The sequence below is a fragment of the Leptodactylus fuscus genome, chromosome 7 (genome assembly GCF_031893055.1).
Source record: "Leptodactylus fuscus isolate aLepFus1 chromosome 7, aLepFus1.hap2, whole genome shotgun sequence".
Lineage (NCBI taxonomy): Eukaryota > Metazoa > Chordata > Amphibia > Anura > Leptodactylidae > Leptodactylus > Leptodactylus fuscus.
The window spans coordinates 151722469-151747193 of record NC_134271.1 but is presented as its reverse complement, the minus strand read 5'-3'; the positions used below and the strand labels follow the sequence as shown (position 1 = coordinate 151747193).

The 24725-nt window shown below is 47.2% G+C and overlaps 1 protein-coding gene across 1 annotated transcript in view; it reads left to right on the top strand.

Annotated features, from left to right (window-relative positions):
- The window catches only part of LOC142214640 (NACHT, LRR and PYD domains-containing protein 12-like), a 53687-nt gene extending 29164 nt beyond the window's left edge, over window positions 1-24523 (top strand). Inside the window, exons 8-11 of the mRNA XM_075283578.1 lie at window positions 11500-11670; window positions 19046-19216; window positions 22079-22249; window positions 23942-24523. Of these exons, the coding sequence (XP_075139679.1) occupies window positions 11500-11670; window positions 19046-19216; window positions 22079-22249; window positions 23942-24035 (607 nt within the window). The 3' untranslated portion in view covers window positions 24036-24523. The remainder of the gene's footprint in view (window positions 1-11499; window positions 11671-19045; window positions 19217-22078; window positions 22250-23941) is intronic.
- Window positions 24524-24725: the final 202 nt, after the last annotated feature.

Here is a 24725-nt window from a genome sequence, read left to right as displayed (position 1 = left end):
CCACAATTTTTGCTACTGGTATATAGTGCCATTGTCTCACTGGGAATTCAAAGAATATATTGGGGTTATGTGCACCCACAATTTTTGCTACTGGTATATAGTGCCAGTTTCTGACTGGGAATTCAAAGAATATATGGGGGTTACGTGCAGCTACAATTTTTGCTACTGCTATATAGTGCCATTGTCTGACTGGGAATTCAAAGAGTATATGGGGGTTACGTGCACCCACAATTTTTGCTACTGGTATATAGTGCCATTGTCTCACTGGGAATTCAAAGAATATATGGGGGTTATGTGCACCCACAATTTTTGCTACTGGTATATAGTGCCAGTTTCTGACTGGGAATTCAAAGAATATATGACGGTTACGTGCACCCACATTTTTTGCTACTGGTATATAGTGCCAGTTTCTGACTGGTAATTCAAAGAATATATTGGGGTTACGTGCACCCACAATTTTTGCTACTGGTATATAGTGCCATTGTCTCACTGGGAATTCAAAGAATATATTGGAGTTACGTGCACCCACAATTTTTGTTACTGGTTTATAGTGCCAGTTTCTGACTGGGAATTCAAAGAATATATTGGGGTTACGTGCACCCACAATTTTTGCTACTGGTATATAGTGCCATTGTCTCACTGGGAATTCAAAGAATATATGGGGGTTACGTGCACCCACAATTTTTGCTACTGGTATATAGTGCCATTGTCTCACTGGGAATTCCACAAATAATTTGGGGATTCATTCACCCTACATCTCAGGCTCTTGCCATATTCACCCAGGTTGTCAGTGCTGCACCAGCTCGTTCCCAGACAGCTCGGCCCGAAAAACACGTTACCTATATAGAGGATTTGGACAATGAAGACAACATGTTCTAAATCAAATGTCTGCACCTTCTCCAGAATTAAAATAAAGGCAGCGTTTAACTTTCAAATAGCACTGCACAAAGGAAGATCCTATCAGCTTGTCTCATGACATGCTACTGAAAAGTGTCATTTGTGTATCTTAATGTAAATATAGTTGTATAAGCTTTTTGGGTTTTAGGCACTGCCAAGTTATTTATTACCACCCGCTCCCTTATAATGATGATGACGCCAAAGTCACTGTGGGTGTTCAGAGCTCACAGCTTTGGTTGACATTTGTCTTGCTCTCTGTCGGTACCAGCTGTCTTTTTGGATACCGTAAAGTTATGTTGACTTTATTAACAGCTATAGAAGCTTTTGCCAGGTTGTGACGGTGTGTAACCCTAACAACACTAAGTGGGATACACATTAATAGTCAGTCTATGTACGCTAAACGTATCACTGAAGTAATTTTTTTTCCCTCTCCCCTAATATAAGAAAGGAACAGACATTAGACCTAGACCGGGGTTCGAGGCTTGTAAAAATCCAGTATTATTTGTTCTTCATGATGTGAAATATGTGTTGAAAAGCAACCCAAGATGAAGTCAGCCATGTGTGCCAGTGTGTTACTTGGCATGCCTTTGCTGGCCCCAACTGTAAGGGTCACTCTCCATTTCCTCCATTTTCCACTCCCCTTCACACCATTTGTGGTGAAGCAATGGGATGCACTGAAGTGCACCCTCTAGCCTCGTGTGGGACAGGGACATCATATGCCACTCCAACCCCCTCGTCTTCCTCCGCCAGCCAACGGTGCGAAGATGAGAGGAGTGTGCTCTGAATGTTTTCTGCCTAGCAGAGGCTAGTTCTCACTTACAAAAATGGCCCCACTTTGACCTGTATATCAGGCACAATGGTGTAGGTTTCAAAGAAACATGGCACCAACAAGTTGGAAAACGTGGGCCATGCGTGGACCGTGTTTGAGTCTGGCAAGCTCCAGATCTGCTACCAGGTTCCAGCCATTATCACAGGCGCAAAAATGACAGGCCCCAGGTGTAGCAGGGAAAAAAAAATGCCATCTCAGCCAGGATGGCATCCCTGACCTCAGAGGCACTGTGCTGTCTGTCCCCCAAGCTGATCAGTTTCAGCACTGCCTGCTGACATCTCCCCACGCCAGTGTTACAGTGTTTTCCGCTAGTAGCTGGGGTGGAGGTTGCAGCATCGTAGGGTTTCAGTCTACTCCTGCCATGAATTTTGGCCTGGGAGAGGAGATAGGCCACCCCAGTTTGCACCCGGGGACCAGACTCCACCACATTCACCCTGCCTGTCATTAAAGATAAGCACTGCAGCATCCCTGACCACAGGCGCTTGTCCATGTGTCGGTGGTCAAGTGGACCTTGCAGCAAAGCGCAGAGCTCTGGGCCCGACTGATGTTATGGGACACATGCAGGCGCAAGGCAGGGACAGCACACCAAGAGAAGTAGTAACGGCTAGGCCCAGCATAGGGAGGTGCCCCAGCTGCCATCTGCTGACGGAAGGCCTGGGTCTCCAGAAGCATAAACAAACACCAACATCTCCAGGGCCAGCAGTTTATCGATGAGGCTGTTAAAGGCTTGGGCATGGGGGTGGGTTGTGTTGTACTTCTGCCTGTAATGAAAAGCTTGGGAAATGTGGAGTGGCTGGGAAGAGGCGCATGATGGTGCAGGCCAAAAGGGCGCATGAGGGTGAACTCCCCAATGTGTCAGAGATAGGTGTGTAGGTGTCCTTGCATCATATACTTGCACCATATTTGGCTTTGGAAGTTAATTTTGTGCCAAAAAGTGGTTAAGACAGCGATCCCTCAGCTACTCCCGTTACACTGTCTAGTGAAATTACTATCTTTGGAAGTGGACCACCACTTGTAAGATCCCAAAGGAAGCAGGCAAGAGATGTGCAGTGCAGAAAAAAAGATGAGAAAATAAGTGTAGGCTGTAGAGCACAGAGGGATCGGAGAGGACAGAGCTGGTGTCGGCCAGGTATTCCCACAACATGCGCCTATACTTGTCCCTCCTGGTGACACTAGGCCCCTGAGTGGCAGTAAATTGTCCAGGGGGGCCATTAACGTGTTCCAGACCTAGGAATAAGTCTTCCAACAGGGTAGAGTTTTGCATGCCTTTGCTTCTACCCACTGTTTTTGCTGCTTAGCTTCCCTCCACATCTACACTGCTTTCACCCCTAAACATCACCCCAGTTTATGCCTTTGCTTCTACCCTGTTTTTTTTTTGTTGAATTAGCTTCCCTCCACATCTACACTGCTTTAGCCCCTAAACATCACCCCAGTTTATGCCTTTGCTTCTACCCAGGTTTTTTGTTGATTTAACTTCCCTCCACATCTACACTGCTTTAGCCCCTAGACATCACCCCTGTCCATGTGGGGTCGGTGGCCTCGTCATCCACCAACTCCTCTTCCAATTGCGCACTGGCCCCTTACTGCAAAACGCACATGACCACAGCTTGCCCTGATGGCAACTGTGTCTCATGATCCCCACTTAGGTCCAGACAAGTCGGTGGCGGGTCCAAAACCCCAAAATTGGAAGGAAATGGCGGATGCTGCAGTATTTCTAACACCTGTTCCTGGTGCTCGGGCCTGGTCTGTGTTGTACCCTGCACCCTGCTTAACGCAGCTGCCATATCCGAAGTTGTGCTGAGCGCATGCTAATGTTTCGTGTCCAGTGCAATGGATGGGATGGGATTTCACATAAGTCTGCCACCCATGGTTGAGCAACTGAGGGAGTTGACTTTGACGAACCCGAGGGTTTTGGAGTTGGAACTACATCAAAGGTCTGTGCTGCTCACACACTCTGCTCAACACATGATATGTTTAGTGCCAGCAGTGTGAAGACGTCGCACAACAGCCGTTGTTCCAGCAGGTACAGGCGTTGTAGGAGTGCATAGAGGCTAGCAGCGGCAATTATAGACTTTAAAAACTATCCGCACAAGCGCCACACTTTCACCAGTAGCTCAGGAACATTGGGGTACCTTTTTAAAAAGATTAGCAGCAATGAGTTAAAAACGTGGCCCAGGCATGGAATATGTTGCAGGCTGCCAAGCTACAGAGCCGATCCCAGGTTACGGCCATTATCACACATGACAACATGCCTGGGCCCAGGTGCAGTGACAAAAACCACATTGCCGTCTCATCGAGGATGGCATGACTCACTTTGTAGGCAGTGTGCTGTCTGGCCCCCAAGCTGATGAGCTTCAGCACGGCCCGCTGACGTCTCCCCACACCAGTGTTGCAGCGTTTCCAGCTCGTAGCTGGGGTCAATTTAACAGCGGAGGAGGGTGGTGTTTCAGCCCTCCTCCCAGGAATGTTGTGTGGGGAGACAAGTCAGGCCACCACATTTTGCGACCCGGTCCACGACTCAACTACATTCAACCACTGTGCCCAAATTGAAAGGTAGCGTCCCTGTCCGCATGCACTTGTCCATTCGTAACTGGTCACGTGGAACTTTAGGGCTAAGCGCTGAATTTAGGGACCGCCTCATGTTTGGGGGAAAGTGCTGGTGTGGACGGCACAGTGCGGTGGCGCAGTAGACACTCTTCCCAAAAAGGGCAGAGTGTCCCCCAGCCGGGATTCCAACATCTCCTGGGCCAGATTTCTTGAGATGAGGCCGTTGAAGCCTTGGGCATGCGGGTGGGTTGCGCTGTACTTTAGCATGAAATGAAAGGCTTGGGAGATGGGGAGTTGCTGGGAAGAGGCGCATGATGGCGCGGGCAAAAGGAGAAATGGCAGGAAAAGGTGAGGATGAGGGTGAACTCCCCAAAGTGTCAGAGGCAGATGTGGAGGTGTCCTGGCGGCTGGTCTGGACTGCAGCGCCAGCCCTGTCAACAGTGGGAGAGGCAGTGGCCGCCAGGCCAAACGACGATTATCCTGTGCTTGCTCTCACCCACTGAGCCCAGGGCTTGCCTTCCAAATGATGGCACCCGCAAGAGGTGGTGAGATTCCTCTCTGCAGATCTCCAACCCATTTTGGACTTGCAAATTGCACTAAATTTGTCATGTAACTGACATGTATATGATGAGTCTATCCATTGTCTGTTCATTTTGGTGAAAGTCAGCCTGTCAGCTGACAGACATCTGTGCTTGTCAGTGATGATGCCACCGGCTGCTTGTACCCCCAGTTTTTGCTGCTTAGCTTGCCTCCACATCCACACTGCTTTTGCCCCTACACATCACCCCTATCCATGCCTGTGCCTCTAGCCATAAGTCTGCCACCCATGGAAACTCATGGTGCAGAAAGTGAGGGAGCTGACTCTGAGGAACCCTTGGGTTTTGTAGCTGGTACTCCATCAAAGGTCTCTGCTGCTCACACACCCTGCTGAACATACGGTATCTAGGGTTAGAGCGTGTGGTGACCTCGCACAACAGTAGGTGCTTCAGGCAGATGTAGGCCTTGCTGGAGTGTATTGCGGCTAGCTCCAGGTACTGTAGACTTGGGAAAGTGGGTGTCCAAGTGCCGCACTTTCACCCTTAGCTCAGCTAATTTGGGGTGTTTTTAAAAATCATTGCACCACTACATTGAACACGTGGGCCAGGCATGGAACGTGTTGGAGGCTGGCAAGCTCCAGAGCCCTCCAACAAGACAAAAAAGACTGGCCCCAGGGGCAGCGGGGATAAACAAATTGCCATTTCATCCAGGATGGCATCCCTGACCTCAGAGGCAGTGTGCTGTCCGTCTCCCAAGCTGATGAGCTTCAGCTCAGCCTGCTGACGTCTCCCCACACCAGTGTTGCAGCGTTTTCAGCTCGTAGCTGGGGTCAATCTAACAGCGGAGGAGGAGGAGGGTGGTGTTTCAGCCCTCCTCCCAGGAATGTTTTGTGGGGAGACAAGTCAGGAAAATTCTTGAAACAGGGGAGAGTTTTGCATCTTTGCCCTTGCTGCCTATGGACATCCCTTTGCCTCTAGCCACCATTTTCCCTGCATTGCTTGCCTCCACATCCACACTGCTTTTGCCCCTAGACATCACCCCAGTCCATGCCTTAGCTTGTACCCCCAGTTTTTCCTGCTTAGCTTGCCTCCACATCCACACTGCTTTTGCCCCTAGACATCACCCCAGTCCATGCCTTAGCTTGTACCCCCAGTTTTTCCTGCTTAGCTTGCCTCCACATCCACACTGCTTTTGCCCCTAGACATCACCCCAGTCCATGCCTTAGCTTGTACCCCCAGTTTTTCCTGCTTAGCTTGCCTCCACATCCACACTGCTTTTGCCCCTAGACATCATCCCTATCCATGCCTCTGCCCCTAGCCATAACTCTGCCACCCCTGGAAACTCATGGTGCAGAAACTTTGGGAGCTGACTTTGAGGAACCCTTGGGTTTTGTAGATGGAACTCCATCAAAGGTCTGTGCAGCTCACACACCCTGCTCAAGATATGGTATTGTAGGGTTTCAGCGTGTGTGAATGACGGACAACAGCCTGTGTTTGGACAGATGTAGGCCTTGCTAGAGTGTTTTTAGGCTAGCAGCGACTCCTGTGCACTTGCAACAGTGGGCGCACAAGCGCCGCATTTTCAACAGTAGCTTCGGTACATTTGGGTATGTTTTCAAAAAACTTTGCACCACTAGGTTAGACGTGGGCCAAACATGGAACGTGTTGGAGGCTGGCAAGCTCCAGAGCCGCTACCAGGTTCCAGCCATTATCACAGGCGTAAAAATGCCAGGCCCCAGGTGTAGCAAGGAAAAAAAAATGCCATCTCAGCCAGGATGGCATCCCTGACCTCGGAGGCACTGTGCTGTCTGTCCCCCAAGCTGATGAGCTTCAGCACCGCCTGCTGACGTCTCCCCACACCAGTGTTTTAGCGTTTGCCGCTAGTAGCTGGGGTGGAGGTTGCAGCGTCGTAGGGTTTCAGTCTACTCCTGCCATGAATTTTGGCCTGGGAGAGGAGATAGGGTACCTCAGTTTGCACCCCGAGACCAGACTCCACCACATTCACCCTGCCTGTCCTTAAAGATAAGCAGCATCCCTGACCACAGGCGCTTGTCCAAGTGTCGGTGGTCAAGTGGACCTTGCAGCAAAGCGCGGAACTAAGGGCCCACCTGATGTTGAGTGACACGTGCTGGTGCAAGGCGGGGATGCCACACCGGGAGAAGTTGTGACGGCTAGGGACGGCATAGTGAGGTGTGACAGTTGCCATCAGGTCCGGGAAGGCGGGAGTTTCAACAAGCCGGAACGCCAACCTCTCCTGGGCCAGCAGTTTAGCGATGTTGGCGTTCTAGGCTTGCGTGGGTGGGTGGTTAGCGGTGTATTTCTGCCGGCGCTCCAATGTCTGAGAGATGGTGGGTTGTTGTAAAGAAGCGCTTGATGGTGCCTTTGATGGTGCAGGAGAAGGAGATAAGACAGAAACAGGGGAGGATGAGGGAGAAGTCAACAAAGTGGCGGAGGCAGATGAAGTGATGTCCTGGCTCGTCCTCTGGAGTGCATCGCCAGCACTGTGAGCAGAGGCAGTGGCATGAACGGCGGGCGACGTTTGTCCTGCCGTTGCTGCCTGCCACTGATTCCATTGCTTGGATTCCAAATGACGGTGCATTGAAGTGGTGGACAGGTTGCTCTTCTCAGGGCCCCTACTCGATTTCGAGAGGCAAATTGTGTAGACGACACTATATCTGTCCTCGGCGCATTCCTTGAAAAAACTCTACACCTTCAAGAAAGGTGCCCTCTATGGGGGAGTTTTTCTGGGCTGGGTACAAAAGGAAACATCTTCGGACATTCCGGGTCTGGCCTGGCTTCGGCAAAGCAGCTGACCTCTGCCTCTGGACATGTCTCTGCCTCTAGCTACCCTTTTTGGTGCTGCACCTGCTTCAACATCCACACTACTTTCCCAGCTTGACATCCGCCTTGTCCAGGTGGGGTCGGTGTCCTCGTCGTCCACCACCTCCTCTTCCAACTCCTGTCTCGCCTCCTCCTCCTGCACAATGCGCATGTCAACTGGCTGCCCTGACAGCAACTGCGTCTCATCGTCGTCGATGAGGGTGGGTTGCTGGTCATCCGCCACCAAATCGACCGGAGATGGAGGAGACTCTAGTGTTTGAGCATCTGGACACAGATACTCGTCTGTTAGGTCCGTGGAATCGCGAAATGGAGGGGCAGGTTGCGGTACAGTCAAAGGGAGGGAGAACAGCTCTGGGGAGCAGGGACAGTTGGGGTTATTGTTCTGGGAAGATTGGGAATTTTGGGTGGAAGGAGGACAAGACTGTTGGGTAAGAGGAGGTAGAGGCTGACTGGCTGGTGGACAATGTGCTTTAAGCGTTATCCGACAGCCATTGCAAGACCTGTTCCTGGTTCTCGGGCCTACTAATCTTTGTACCATTCAGCCTAGTTAATGTGGAACTTTTGTGCAAAGCGCAGAACTTAGGGCCCGCCTGATGTTAAGGGACACACGCTGGTACAAGGCTCAACTCACCCTAAGTGCCAAAAACACTGCTGGTGCAAGGCTCTACTCATGCCAAGGGCCTCAATCTCTGCTGGTAGCTCAGCTTAAGGTCCTGTAACTTTGCTTGGAAGGGCTCATGTTAAGGGCTAGAAAAGTGAATTTTGGAAGGTCTTACCACATCACACACACACACACACTCAAAATGACAGGTAAGGGTGAGGGCTTTTGGAATTCCCATTGCCTATTCCATTTGTGGTTGTCATGGGGAACGTGATTTAAAGGGGTGGTTGTTACTGTTTGTTGAGCTTAAATTGGGGTTTGTGTCCATCCATTTGGGGAGTAAAGAAGGTTTCCAGGTATTTTCCCACTTTGATAGAGGTTTTTTTGAATGTGTAAAGTGTGTAGTTGTTAGGCTGTGATGTTGGGGTAATAGAGGGTCTTTGGTGTGTTAGATGCCCCCAGACATGCTTCCCCTGCTGTCCCAGTGTCATTCCAGAGGTGTTGGCATCATTTCCTGGGGTGTCATAGTGGACTTGGTGACCCTCCAGACACGGATTTGGGTTTCCCCCTTAACGAGTATATGTTCCCCATAGACTATAATGGGGTTCGAAACCCGTTCGAACACACGAACATTGAGCGGCTGTTCGAATCGAATTTCGAACCTCGAACATTTGTGTTCGCTCATCTCTAGCCACTATCAAGCATTCGCTCTAGAAGGGGGGTAGGGGGCCCCAGACAAATGTTTGCACCCGGGCCCACGAGACTTTAGTTACGCCAATGGCGGCTGCCCTGAGCCTACACAGGTGCTGCCATTAATATATCTTACTTTTAACTAGATCAGTGTCTGCAGACACTGATCTACTTAAAATGCGTCCTGCAACTAAACAGTCCTGTAAAGTTCAAGCGACGTAAGGCCTGCAGTTTACAAGACAATGAGAAGGCAGACAGACATCTGCTTCTCAGCACATGTGCGCAATGACATCATAGCATCGTGCTGCCTGTGCTGATACACAGACATCCTGCGCGTAAACGTAAAAGAGACAGCGCCTCCGTTCATCAGGATTGCAGGAAGGTGAATCGTTGTGGGTATTTTAATAGTATAAGGGGTTGTTTGGAGGGGGAATTTATAACTATAAGGGAGGGGGCATTATGAACATAAGTGGGGTCATTTATGTAACGGATATTAGGGGACATTATGAATACAAGTGGGAAGTTATTTATATTAGGAGGCATTATGAACATAAGGGGGTGGCCTTTGATATAAGGGGTCATTAGGGGTGCAGTATTTATGTCAGGGGGAATCGGGCATACTATGAGGGGGCAATTCATTTAATGAAGGTGGCACTTGGTCTTTATTAAGAATAAGGTCTCACGGAGTGGGCTGACACAAAATAGCGCTGCAGGAAAACCTGCGGCAATAATGCATTGTGGTTTTTTCTCACAGCGATTTTCACTTTCTACAGTACTTCCATTATACCTATAGGGAAACCACCGGTGTTTTCGTAGGTATAATTGATATGCTGCGACTTCCAAGGCCCCATCCCCACTTTGCGGTAAAAAAAGACACGCTGCAATTTCCAAAACATCTCGGTTTTGTAAATAGCAGCATACCTACAGAAATGCCGGCAGTTTAGATATAATTGAAGAAGAAAATTTGTAGAGGAAACCTCTGCAAACTTTCTTTTTTTTTTTTTTTTTTAAATGTAGATTGTGAGCCCCACATAGGGCTCACAATGTACATTTTTCCCTATCAGTATGTCTTTGGAATATGGGATGGAAATCCATGCAAACACGGGGAGAACATACAAACTCCTTGCAGATGGTTTTTTTTTTGCCCTTGGCGGGATTTGAACACCAGAACTCCAGTGCTGCAAGGCTGCAGTGCTAACCACTGAGCCACCGTGTGGCCCCCAAACCTCTGCAAACTTTCTGTGCAAAAGGCTGCAGGAGGAAACGCAATGCACTATGGCGCCTGTTTATATCACACACTGTCTGCCTATAGTGACCATGTGATGTAATTCCAGTCTTGTCATACGGACATTTATAGGACCAGGCTGTATTTACATTACATGGCCGCTATGAGATATATGACACTATACAATCCAGAGAAGGGGGTCACGGTACTTACACATATACAACGGTTCATTCACACAGTAGATTCTTCCCGCATTCTGCCTTCCATTGAAAACAATTCCGATCCAAAATATGGGTAGCTGCATCTAGTCGCGAACTCAGCTCCAGATTAGGCCCAAGTGTCTTCAAGCGGACTCACGAGGCGACTCCGCCTGTAGAATGAGCATGTCCGTTCTTTTTTCCGGCACCCGGAAAAAAAGAGAACTGATCGGCTGCCATTGAATTTATACAGCAGATACAGCCTCAAAATCGTGACCATAATACCCTGCGTGAACTCAGCCTAAAGAGGAATCTGAGGCAGATATCTGCATAAAATTCTTCTTTACTTTCTGATGTCTGAACACATTCTATCTACTTGTATGGAATGGACTGTATTACAGGCCACTCCAGTAGGTCTGCCTCAGAAAAAACAAAACAAAAACAAACAAACAAAACCCAGCCAATTTCAGTTGGTTTTCTTGCTGCAGTGCACATTGGTTGCTCCAAAAGGGGTCCACTGAAGCTCTGTCACCCAAGGTCCCACAAAATCCTGGAGCCAGCCCTCTGTGGGGGATAAGTTATAGGGCTCATTCACACGGAGTAAACGCCAGCTTATTCTGAACATAAAGCATGTTCAGAATCAGCGGCGTATAAAGCAGTTCCATTCATTTCTATGGGAGCCGGCATACGAGCGCTCCCCATAGAAATGAATGGGCTGCTTTTTTCACTACAAGCACTCCCATTGAAGTGAATGGGAAGTGCCGGCGTGTACGGCAAGCTCTGCTCATGCCGAGCCGTACACGCCGGCACTTCCCATTCACTTCAATGGGAGTGCTCGTAGTGAAAAAAGCAGCCCATTCATTTCTATGGGGAGCGCTCGTATACCGGCTCCCATAGAAATGAATGGAACTGCTTTATATGCCGCTGATTCTGAACGTGTTTTATTCTGGCGTTTACTCCGTGTGAATGAGCCCATAGATTGATTTTATTCTATTTTATGCTCCTCCGCAGCATTGTTCTGTTTATGAGAAAAACCACTGACTGCACCTTCATATGTGATGACTATACTGCATCTATACTGCATTTTGCATCTAATCCTGATACATCACTCACATCTCATCTTCTTATTCTTACAGTTTGGATAGTAATGATCTACCAGACACTTCCTACAGCCAGTTGGCCTCTGTAATAAGGAATAACCAGTCCCTGAAGATACTTGACCTGTCTAAGAACTTTCTGTTGGGTCCTCACATAAGTGATTTGATGGCCGCTCTGTCCAGTCCAGCCTGCAGGATAGAGGAATTACGGTGAGTATAAGAGACTAGCCTCTGCCCGCGACTTCGTCTGCGTGTTGTTGGTGTCGATCATCCGCTTATATTCAGCAAATTGCCACCGTCGATGGTTTGCCTTTTCCGGCAGCTCTTAAGCTGTCCTGCTGCTGAACTTGTTTCCTCACGCCGTGCCTGTGATTGTTACGGCATCTCAGCAGCACACCATATAATGAGCGTGTTGTTACTGTTATGTCAGTCCAGATAGCTGCAACGGGGCTAAGGAATACCAGTAGGAAATCTCGCCCTGCACTACTCCCACTAGCTAACCCGGTCCCTGCCTCACGGGTGTAGGTCGGCTGTTCTCAGGCTAAGCCTGACCCCGACAGCTCCTCTCTCACTGACACCGTAGGCCTAGAGGGAAGTGGGAGAAGGAATGCCCTATAAGATCTCTAGGGACTGGAGACTAAAGGGGGTCACCCCTAACGAACAAGTGAAGCTGCTACTGACAGGGACTGACAAGGGTGTGCGCTGACTAACAACACAAGCAGCACACAGGAAACATGTAGGAAAGAATTCCCCAAACCAATATGGGAAGGAACCATACACTAGGAAACAAACACAGGGAAACTGAGTAGAAATCAAAGGATAAGGCAATTCACTCACACAGTCAATTATACACAGAGGGAGGATTGGTGAACACAGAAGGGAAAACACAAACCAACTCGTTCACCCAAAACCTCCCAAAAACCAACCACGGAACTTCCTCTATCCAAGATAACCACCTACTCCTCCTGCTAAGGCCTAGCTCTGTAAAAGCGACACTCAGCACAGAACCATGGGAGGCATGGGTTTAAATACAGAGTAGAGACCACTCCTCCCAGGTGCAAATGGGAGGACAGACTAATCAACCAGGAAAGAAAGCAATGAACCTAAATACTCCTAACAGGATCCTCCCCTCAAGGAGAAGACTCCGGATTCTCTAGGAGCATCCTTCTTCGGGAACTCCTTGTGGAATTTCTCCACGAGTCTGGGGGCTGACATATCCGACTCCAGAACCCAAGAATTATCCTCAGGACCGTATCCCTTCCATGCCACCAGATACCGTAGCTTCCCCCGAACATATTTGCTATCCAGAACTCGGGATATCTCATACTCCCCGGACTCAGAAACTGGTGGAACCTTAACAGGAGACGTTCCCTTCTTGGCCTTCTTTAACAAGGAGACATGGAACACCCGGTTTATCTTCCACCTTTTAGGTAGTTGCAGCTGCGCCGCCACTTCATTTACCATCTTGATGATCTTAAAAGGCCCCACAAACCTGGGACCCAGCTTCTTGCAAGGAACCTTCAACTTGATATTCTTGGTGGACAACCAAACCATCTCACCAGGGAAGAACTGCAACTCTCCTCTCTTCCGATCCGCCTGGACCTTAGCCTGGTGCGACGCCCGCACCAGATTCTCTCGGATACGGGACCATACCCCTTGCAGCTTTTTAGAAAATAGCTCCTCCTCCGGAACTGGGGAAGAAATGGAAGAAAATACTCCGAAAACAGGATGTCTACCACCGGAGCAAAAAAAAGGTGTGGTACCTGTGGCATTGGAATCATGGTTGTTTAGGGAAAATTCTGCCAGGGGGAGAAAGGCAGCCCAATTATTCTGGTTCTCTCGAACAAAACACCTCAAAAACTGTTCCACATCCTGATTCTTCCTCTCTGTTTGTCCGTTAGACTCTGGGTGAAACCCGGAGGAAAACGACAGTGTAACTCCCAACCTGCTGCAAAAAGCCCGCCAGAATTTAGCCACAAATTGCGGTCCCCTGTCCGAAACGATATCCTCAGGAAGACCATGCAACCTTACAATTTCTTTAATAAACGCCTCAGATAGTGTCTTGGCACATGGCAGCCTGGAAAACGGGATCAAATGGCACATTTTCGTGAAGCGGTCAACGACTACCCAAATGACCGTGAAACCCTTAGACACCGGAAGGCCCGTGATGAAATCCATAGACAGATGAGTCCAAGGTGCCTTAGGAGGTTCCAATGGATGTAGAAGACCGTGGGGACGGGTATGCGACGCCTTGGCTCTTGCACAGACCGAACAATTTTGAACAAACTGCAAGACATCCTTACTCCACCCTGGCCACCAAAAATTCCTAGACACCAATCTCATGGTCTCTGAAACCCCCGGGTGACCAGCAAGAACCGACTCGTGACACTCCCTCAGGAGACTTTGTCGGAGAGTAGTTGGGACAAAAAGCTTGTTTCTAGGTATCTTGGAAGGTGCAGCGTGTTGCGCTTCGATCAAGGCCTTCTCCAATTTCGCGCCCAATACTGCTACCACCACTCCATCCCCAAGAATAGTGGCAGGCGCCTCTCGTTCCTCCTCAGTCGACATATACCGGGATAAAGCATCAGCCTTGACATTCTTTGAACCCGGCACATAAGTCACGGTAAAATGGAACCGCGCAAAAAATAGAGCCCATCTGGCCTGCCGTGCATTTAATCTCTTCGCCGACCCAAGATAAACCAAATTCTTGTGGTCAGTAAATACCTGGACTGGCCTTCTGGCCCCCTCCAGGAAATGACGCCAATGTTCGAATGCTAGTTTTATTGCCAGTAGTTCCCTATCTCCGATGTCATAATTCCGTTCAGAGGCAGAGAATTTCTTAGAAAAGAAGGCACAGGGATGCGTACCCTCCTCGAACTCCTGAGAAAGTACTGCTCCCACCCCCACCGAGGAGGCATCCACCTCCACTCGGAAGGCCAACCTCTCATCCGGCTGTCTCAAAATGGGAGCGGACGAGAATCGCTTCTTCAGTTCTTCAAACGCAGCTAGCGCCTCTGGCGACCACTTAGCACAGTCAGCCCCCTTCTTAGTCAAGTCCGAGATAGGTTTCACAACCTCAGAAAATCCCTTGATAAACTGGCGATAATAGTTGGAGAACCCCAAGAACCGTTGGACCGCCTTTAGGTTCTCGGGTCGCGGCCACTCCAAGACTGCCCTGACCTTCTCAGGGTCCATCTCGAACCCCTTGTCCGATAGGATATAGCCAAGGAAACATAACTTATTGACCGCGAACACACATTTCTCCAGCTTAGCACTTAATTGGTTAACCCTCAGGAGATCTAAAACCTCTCTCACTCTCTCCCAATGAGTCTCCAAATCCGGGGTGTAAATGAGTATATCGTCCAGATAGACCACAACCCCCCTCCCTATGACGGCACTTAGTACATCATTAATAAAATTCTGAAAAAACGCAGGCGCATTGGTTAGACCGAAAGGCATCACAAGATTCTCAAAGTGTCCTAGGGGTGTGTTAAACGCTGTTTTCCACTCATCCCCCTTCTTGATTCTCAGCAAGTTATATGCCCCACGTAAATCTATTTTACTAAACCAGCGGGCTCCCGTAATCTGGCTGAATAGATCCGAGATCAACGGAATGGGATAGGGATTCCGCACCGTGATTTTGTTAATTTCCCTAAAATCCAAACAAGGGCGCAACCCTCCATCTTTCTTCTTTACAAAGAAAAACCCCACTGCTACTGGGGACTTAGATGGGCGAATATGCCCCACCTCTAGACTCCCCTCAATATACTCTTTGAGCGCCTCCCTCTCCGGAATAGTGAGATTGTACAATCGTGTCTTGGGTAGCACTGCATTTGGTATAAATTTAATCGAGCAATCATAGGTGCGATGTGGTGGTAATGTCTTGGCTGCCCTTTCCTCAAAGACCTCCCTGAACTCACATATTTCTTGAGGCAAATTGTCTATAGACAAAGACATAACGGATATGGGCAGACATCGACCATTACACCCCTGCCCCCAAGAAACTACTGACTCGGTCTCCCAGTTGATAATAGGGTTATGCTGCTTCAGCCAGGGCCACCCCAACACTACTTGTGCTGGTAATTTAGACAACAAGAACAAGTCAATCTCTTCCCGGTGGCCACCCACAACAAACTCCAGACCCTCCACCTGTTTGGAGATGACAGCTTGCTGTAGAGGGGTCTTATCAATAGCCCACACCGGTATCTGAGACTTCAAGACCAAAGGACTCACCCTTAATTGCTCACAAAACTCTGAGTCAATAAGGTTGACTGCCGAACCACAATCAACCAAAATCCGGCACTTCTGCCCATTTACCCATCCTTCAAGGGTCAACCCGGCAGTCTGAGTACAGGAAATATGCACACCTCCCTCCTTAGTAGGTTTTCTCCCTTTACCCTCAATAGACCTGGGGTTATTACTCTCCTTGGCGAACCATTCTCTGGAGGGGCATACCCTTGCTACATGTCCCATCCCTCCACACACAAAACAGCGTACTGTGCGGGACCCTTCACTCTTGGGTCTAGCACTTCGCACAGTCGCCCCAATCTGCATGGGTTGGTCCCCCGGGTCCTCTCTAAAAACGGAGAATTGAGGAGGGTTAAGCCCCCCAGGACTCTTGTCTCCACGCTCCCGGAGGCGCCGTCCAACTCTAATTGCCAGCTGCATGGCCTCATCTAGATCTCCCGGAACAGGGTGAGAAACTAGATGGTCTTTAACCTGGTCTGAGAGCCCTGTCTCAAACTGACTAAGTAGAGCGGGGTCATTCCAGTGTACTTCTGCTGCCCACCTACGAAACTCTGTGCAATATTTCTCTATAGCGTGATCCCCTTGCACCACACGTCGTAGGTTATACTCAGCCGTGCGTACCCTGTCTGGGTCGTCATACAGTAACCCCATTGTGGAGAAAAACGCCTCTACAGTTAGTAAGCAAGCTGAGTCGGCTGGTAACGAATGTGCCCAGATGAGGGGATCATCTCTCAATAAAGTAATAATAATCCCAACTCTCTGTACCTCAGAACCGGAGGAAAACGGCCGTAGCCGGAAATACAAAAGACAGTCCTTTTGAAATCGGAAAAAATCTGACCTCTTACCTCGGAAGGGTTCAGGTAAGCTGACTTTTGGCTCCAGAGGCCGACCCACAGGGGCGCTACTCACCTGCCTCTGTATGCCCTCCACCTGAGAGGCTGTGTGTTGAGCCAACTGCTGTACTTGAGATACGCCAGAAGCTTGGATGGCATCCATTCGTAGCTTGATCCCCTCCATCTCAGTGGAGATCTGCTGCACCGCCTGGTACAACTGTTTCAGGTCCGTCATAATACAAACAAACCTTTTTTTTTTTTTTTTTTTTTTTTTTTTTACCGGCTGAGTGTACTGTTATGTCAGTCCAGATAGCTGCAACGGGGCTAAGGAATACCAGTAGGAAATCTCGCCCTGCACTACTCCCACTAGCTAACCCGGTCCCTGCCTCACGGGTGTAGGTCGGCTGTTCTCAGGCTAAGCCTGACCCCGACAGCTCCTCTCTCACTGACACCGTAGGCCTAGAGGGAAGTGGGAGAAGGAATGCCCTATAAGATCTCTAGGGACTGGAGACTAAAGGGGGTCACCCCTAACGAACAAGTGAAGCTGCTACTGACAGGGACTGACAAGGGTGTGCGCTGACTAACAACACAAGCAGCACACAGGAAACATGTAGGAAAGAATTCCCCAAACCAATATGGGAAGGAACCATACACTAGGAAACAAACACAGGGAAACTGAGTAGAAATCAAAGGATAAGGCAATTCACTCACACAGTCAATTATACACAGAGGGAGGATTGGTGAACACAGAAGGGAAAACACAAACCAACTCGTTCACCCAAAACCTCCCAAAAACCAACCACGGAACTTCCTCTATCCAAGATAACCACCTACTCCTCCTGCTAAGGCCTAGCTCTGTAAAAGCGACACTCAGCACAGAACCATGGGAGGCATGGGTTTAAATACAGAGTAGAGACCACTCCTCCCAGGTGCAAATGGGAGGACAGACTAATCAACCAGGAAAGAAAGCAATGAACCTAAATACTCCTAACAGTTACGTTGATAATCCGCCTGCTCCAGCGTTTCAGCAGCTGTCAAGCTGACCTGCCGCTAAACTCATTCCTTGTGCTGTGCCCATGATTGTTACGGCATCTCAGCAAATTGCTGGGACGCCATATAATGAGTGTGTTGTTGCGTTGATAATCCGCCTGCTCCAGCGTTTCGGCAGCTGTCAAGCTCACCTGCCGCTAAACTCGTTCCTTGTGCTGTCCCCATGATTGTTACGGCATCTCAGCAAGTTCCTGGGACGCCATATAATGAGCATGTTGTTGGCGCGGATGACACCCCTCAGCTCCGCTTGAGTTGAACTCTGAGACTTCTGGCTACGTTCATAGCTGTCATTGTTTTTGAATTTTGAAACAAATTAGATTTTCTTTTTCTCCGGCATGTTTAAAAGTAGCAAACTGCCAATCTGGATTAAATGTGTTTTCCCATCCAGTGTGTCAGCACTGCCTGGAGCAGATCAGATAATATGCAAATGCATGTACAGAATGGACTGAGGATTAGATGAGTGTTTACATAGAGAGATAACAGAGCTGGCTTTATCAGAGTCTGAGATAAGCTGCTGCAAGAGCAGTGTAATATAGTATGTGAACATAAATTCATAACAGTCATTAAGACATGTCATTTACTAGGATAAAAAGTAGTCTATGTGTTAATAGAGGTTACAATCTATGTGTCAAATCTCATTCAAATCCGTTCAGCATTTTTTGAGTAACAAACATCCAAACTTATAATATTAGTAATATTAAATTGTATCTAATCCTATCATGTGTGATACTGTGTACTGAGCTGTGTATCTAATCCTATCATGTGTGATACTGTGTACTGAGCTGTGTATCTAATCCTATCCTGTGTGATACTGTGTACTGCGCTGTGTATCTAATCCTATCCTGTGTGATACTGTATACTGAGCTGCGTATCTAATCCTATCCTGTGTGATACTGTATACTGAGCTGTGTATCTAATCCTATCCTGTGTGATACTGTATACTGAGCTGTGTATCTAATCCTATCATGTGTGATACTGTATACTGAGCTGTGTATCTAATCCTATCCTGTGTGATACTGTATACTGAGCTGTGTATCTAATCCTATCATGTGTGATACTGTATACTGAGCTGTGTATCTAATCCTCTCATGTGTGGTACTGTATGCTGAGCTGTGTATCTAATCCTATCCTGTGTGATACTGTATACTGAGCTGTGTATCTAATCCTATCATGTGTGATACTGTATACTGAGCTGTGTATCTAATCCTATCATGTGTGATACTGTATACTGAGCTGTGTATCTAATCCTATCATGTGTGGTACTGTATGCTGAGCTGTGTATCTAATCCTATCCTGTGTGATACTGTATACTGAGCTGTGTATCTAATCCTATCCTGTGTGATACTGTATACTGAGCTGTGTATCTAATCCTATCCTGTGTGATACTGTATACTGAGCTGTGTATCTAATCCTATCATGTGTGACACTCACATCTCATCTTCTTATTTTTACAGTTTGGCCTGGAATAATCTCCCAGACACTTCCTGCACCCACTTGGCATCTGGAATAAGGAATAGCCAGACCCTGAAGAAACTCGTGCTGTCTTTCAACCGCCTGTTTGGTCCTCACTTCACTGACTTGATGGCCGCTCTGTCCAGTCCATCCTGTAAAATAGAGGAATTATAGTAAGTATAAGAGATAAGAGATGTGTACAGGAGGAGACATGTGGGGACAAGTTATACAGGGATTTTATTCTATTTTATGCTCCTCCACACCATTGTTATGTGTATGCAGGGGCGCCTCTTGGAATAAATTGGAGATTGGATTTTTTTTTTAAAAGGCCACTACTTATTGTATTAATGCAAAGCTATTGCACTTACGCTACAATTCTGATTAATACTAAGATGCTATGTCCAGCGTCCTAGCATTCTTCAGCATCAGCCCTGAAGGTGGCAGCGTAGGATGGCCTAGACAAGAGTGTGGATGGGTGTGTAAAAATTATCGGCCACTATCTGTTGTAATAATAGAATAGGCACCGTGCTAACATATACTCTGGAAGAGGGAGTCATATACTGTGTAACTATGGGGGGTGTAAAAAGGGGGTCATATACAGTTTTCTTACAATGAAGATAATATTAAATGAATGTTAGCACCACTGAAAACAGTCTTGCTGGTTAGAGAAGCTATAAAACTGACCTTCCTCTGAGCTATTTGAGAATCTGGAACATTACATTTGTTGGTTCCATTAAACTCTCAAAATGTCCAGAAAAAGAGAACTTTCATGTGAAACTCGACAGTCTATTCCTGTTCTTAGAAATTAAGACAATTCCATGCGAGAAGTTGCCAAGAAACTGAAGATTTCCTACAACGGTGTGTGTACTACGCCCTTCAGAGGACAAACAGGCTCTAACCAGAGTAAGAAGAGAAGTGGGAGGCCCCGCTGCACAACTGAGCAACAAGACAAGTACCTGCCTCAACTGGCAGCTTCATTAAATAGTAGTCGCAAAACAGCAGTGTCAACGTCTGCAGTGAAGAGGCGACTCCGGGATGCCGGCCTTCAGGGCAGAGGGGCAAAGAATAAAGCCATAACTTAGACTGGCTAATTAAAGGAAAAGATTAACAGATTAACATGGGGAAAAGAACACAGACATTGGACAGAGGAAGACTGGAAAAAAGTGTTATGGACAGATGAATCGAAGTTTGAGGTGTTTGGATCACACAGAAGAGAAAATTTGTGAGACGCAGAACAACTGAAAAGATGCTAGAAGAGCCTGACGCCATCTATCAAGCATGACGGCGGGGATGTGATAGTCTGGGGTTGCTTTGGTAAAGCTGGTAAAGTGGGAGATCTGTACAAAGTAAAAGGGATTTTGAATAAGGAAGGCTATCACTCCATTTAGTAATGCCATGTCATACCCTGTGGACAGCGCTTGATTGGAGTCAATTTCATCCTACAACAGCACAATGACGTATTTTTCGGACTATAAGACGCACCTAGGTTTTAGAGGAGTAAAATAGGGAAAAAAAATTTTGAAGCAAAAAATGGTAAAATATTTAATATATGGGAGTTGTAGTTTTGCAACAGCTGCAAGGCCACATTGACAGGTGACCCTGCAGCTGTACGGGGATGCATAGAGTGTTTTTTTTTTTTTTTTGCGGGGCCAGAAGTACTTTTTAGTTATACCATTTTGGGGAATGTCTGTTGCTTAGATCACCTTTTATTGAAAAAAAAAACCCGGCGGTTTAGCAATTGTGATATTGACGTTCACCGTACAGGAAAACTATTAGTAGAGCGGGCATTTTTGGACACAGGGATTCCTAATGTGTATGTGTTTGACATATGATTTTCTACTGTTATATATATTCTAGGGAAAGGAGGTGATTTAGAACTTTTACTTATTTCATTTTTTTATTATATATTTTTAAAACTTTTTTATTTTTTATTTTACTATTTTATTTCCCCCCGGGGGCTTGAACCTGCAGTCATTTGATTGCAAGTCCCATACAACTGTATTGCCGTCTATGGGACATTCTGTATATTACTATTACAGCTGGTCATAGACCCAGCCGCAATACTAATATAGCAGTGACAGGCCTGGGAGCCTCATTAGGCTCCCGGCTGTCACCCGAACAGGTCGGCTCCTGCGATATCGCCACTCAGGAGCCGGCCTGCAACTCTACAGGTATGGGGCCGGTGGGGACCGGCCCCGGGGGAGAAGGAGCCGCCAATACAGACCCGGCATCCGCTGTACTAGAGAGGCGGATGCCGGCGAGGGATAGACACCGGCACAGGTGCCGGGGCCTGAGACATCGGTGCGCTCCTGCCCTGCATGAAGCCAGCAGCGGCTCCTTCTGCTGCTGGCTTCATGCAGGGCAGGGCAGCGATGTCTCAGGCCCCGGCACCCGTGCCGGTGTCTATCCCTCGCCGGCATCCGCCTCTCTATTACAGCGGATGCCGGGCGGCCACATTCGGACTATAAGATGCACCCTTCTTTTCCCCCCAAATTTTTGGGGAAAAAAGTGCGTCTTATAGTCCGAAAAATATGGTATACAAGAACTATTTAGGGAAGAAGCCGGCAGCTGGTTTTCTATCTGTAATGGAGGGGCTGGCGCAATCACCAGATCTCCACCCCATTGAGCTGTTGTGGGAGCAGCTTGACCATATGGTACGCAAACAGTGCCCATCAAGCCAATCCAACTTGTGGGAGAGGTTTCTGGAAACATGGGGGGAAATTTCTCCAGACGATGAGCAAATTACCAGCTAGGATGCTAAAGATCTGCAAGGCTGGAATTACTGCAAATGGAGCAAAGCTTGAAGGAGAAAATTATTATTTCAAATAAAAGTCATTATTTCTAATCTTGTCAATGTCTTGACTATATTTCTGTTCATTCTGCAACTCAAATTTAATAAATAAAAGTGTGAGTCTTCATGGAAAACACAAAATTGTCTGGGTGTCCCCAAACGTTTGAACGGTTGTATCTAATCCCGCTTTATGTGATACAGTCTTCTGATCCCTCACTCACATCTCATCTTCTTGATCTTACAGTTTGTCTAATAATGATCTGCCAGACACTTCCTGCACCCACTTGGCTTCTGGAATAAGAAATAACCAGTCCCTGAAGATACTTGTCTTGTCTTTTAACCGTCTCTCAGGTCCTCTCTTCAGTGACTTGATGGCCGCTCTGTCCAGTCCAGCCTGCAGGATAGAGGAAATAGAGTGAGTATAAGAGATGTGTACAGGAGGAGACATGTGGGGACAAGTTATACAGGGATGTTATTCTATTTTATGCTCCACCGCACCATTGTTATGTCTATGAGATAAACTGCTGACTGCACCTTCATATGTGACGTCTCTACTATGGATGGGATTAATCAGAATTCCCTCCACTTTGCGGGTAGTGTAAAATGCTGCATTGTTTACACCATGTGGGCCTGGCCTAAATACTGTTGACCCTAGAGATAAGTCAGATGGGTGAGAGATTTCACACCCCATCACCACTATCAGCCAATACGCAGAGAATGGAGCAGGAAGCAGACAGCACTGTTGTCTGTGAACTGGAAGAACTGAGATACTGCAGCTTCAGTCCTATTCAAGTTCATGGGAGATAACCTGCAGTGCCTGATCTGGCCACTGCACAGAGAACAGCGCTGTCTGCTTCCTGCTCCATTCTCTGGGCATCAGTTGCTGAGAACAGCTTAACAATAGGGATGTTTGGTGTCTGACTCCCACTAATCTGATATTGATGACTGAACCTTAAATAACCGATTTAAGCATTAATGGTGCTTTCCCCAAGCAGTAGCCGTACCCCCTAATCCCTGACGATGGCGGCTCCTATAGGCAGACAGAAGCTTCTCTCTATATTGATGAGGTGTCAGCTCTATGTAACAGCCAGCAGCACATGACACTGGTTTGTGAAATGTCCTGTAGGTCTGGTAAAGGATCGGACAGTGATATATAGTATACAGCTACTACCCAGCAGGGGGCACTTGTTATTTTTTAGAAAGAGAACTAATGTTCATTTTGTGTGTCCTCACACACCATGGTCGGCCACACAAATGTTTCGATGCTACAGAGGTGAAATACCTCTAATAATTGTGTAATAGGACCAGTGTATTAATATTAATAACCAATCCTGAAAAAAAGTGAAAAAGTGAAGCGGCACTCGCGTTCTTCTAAATGCTTCTTTCTTTTTATTATTAGCTCAATATATGGCAATGCAGCAAAAACATGTCAAAAACACAGACTGAATGTGCAACGGCCGCTTCACGTTTCCATGCTTCTTCCGGCTCTCAGTACAACACTTAGCGCAGCCATCTTCTCTTTACATTCTCCTGAGCTGACGTAAAATCGTCATACAGATGATGCCACGCATGCGCATACTCATACAAGTGTCTATCAGATGGGCATGGTGACTCCAAAACAAGGATAGGGAGACACTAGGCCCATCTGAATCATATCAAACAAATTACAACACTAAATATAACCTCTTACTACATCATATGTATTTTTAAAGGAAAACACTAAGATCATTATGGTCATTGACACCCAATGGACCCAAAGCATCTGTAAGCATCATCCATCTAGTCTCATTTTTTTCAATAAAATTCTATTTTTATCCCCTCCAAATTTGGATGAATTAATTTTTTTCCAATCCAAAAAAATCTCAAAATCTTACTGTCACTGTTATCCACCTCACAAATATGTTCTATTAATAATAACTATAACAGGGGAGGTATTCGATCGAATACTACTCGCTCATCTCTAGTAACCCCTATAGCCCATCACCGGCCCCTGGTAAGATTGTACAGATCCATCCTCAGCAGATCTAGTCACTGACTAATCTGAGGTCAGGAGAAAATCCTCACAATACAAAGTCACTAATACTGCGCTGTCTGTTTTATGCTCTAGTTTGGGGAGTAATGGATTGTCAGAAGAGGAGGAGGAAGAAATAAGAAAGCTGGAAACACACAAACCAGATATGAAGATATATTACTGGCGATAACAGAAGATGGGTCTGTATGTGCTGATCAGATAACAGGACATTATGGTGAATACTTCTTCACAGCTCCAGTATTAGGAGTGTCTACTGGTGCATTATGGGTAATATCACTCATCTACACATTACACACAGTGTAAGCTCCGCCCACATGTCACATTGTATTATAGTAAGTTCTTTCCCATGATGTGACACATGATGGGTATACTGGTGATCTGACTGGGGTCATGGTTTGGGGATGGATATCCTGACATCATGGGCACAGACCTAGGACCCAGTGCTGTCTATAGGGGATAAAACCTCCATATTACACAACCCCTGGACTGTATAACTGTATGATACACTCAGATCCTGTATATTACATAGATGAGGACACTGACACCAGTACAGTTCATTGTAGATTTGTCCTATCACATGTTATTACATATCAGCCATAAGAGGTTACACGGCTTCCCGCTCATGTAGTATAATAGTGCCATGTGTGTGCATGAAATAAACCGTTTTTACCATTCTCATTGTGTGTGACCTGTGATTTGTTATGTGGTATCATCCTATCACAGGTAAGTAGTCACACACTACAGACACCACAGTCCAAGGAGAACCAGCAGATGTAACGCTGGAACAAAAAGAAGGAAAGAGGTGAAAGGATCCATCAAACATCCCGATTGTGTGCAGTCTGCTGACACCAGACCTGTA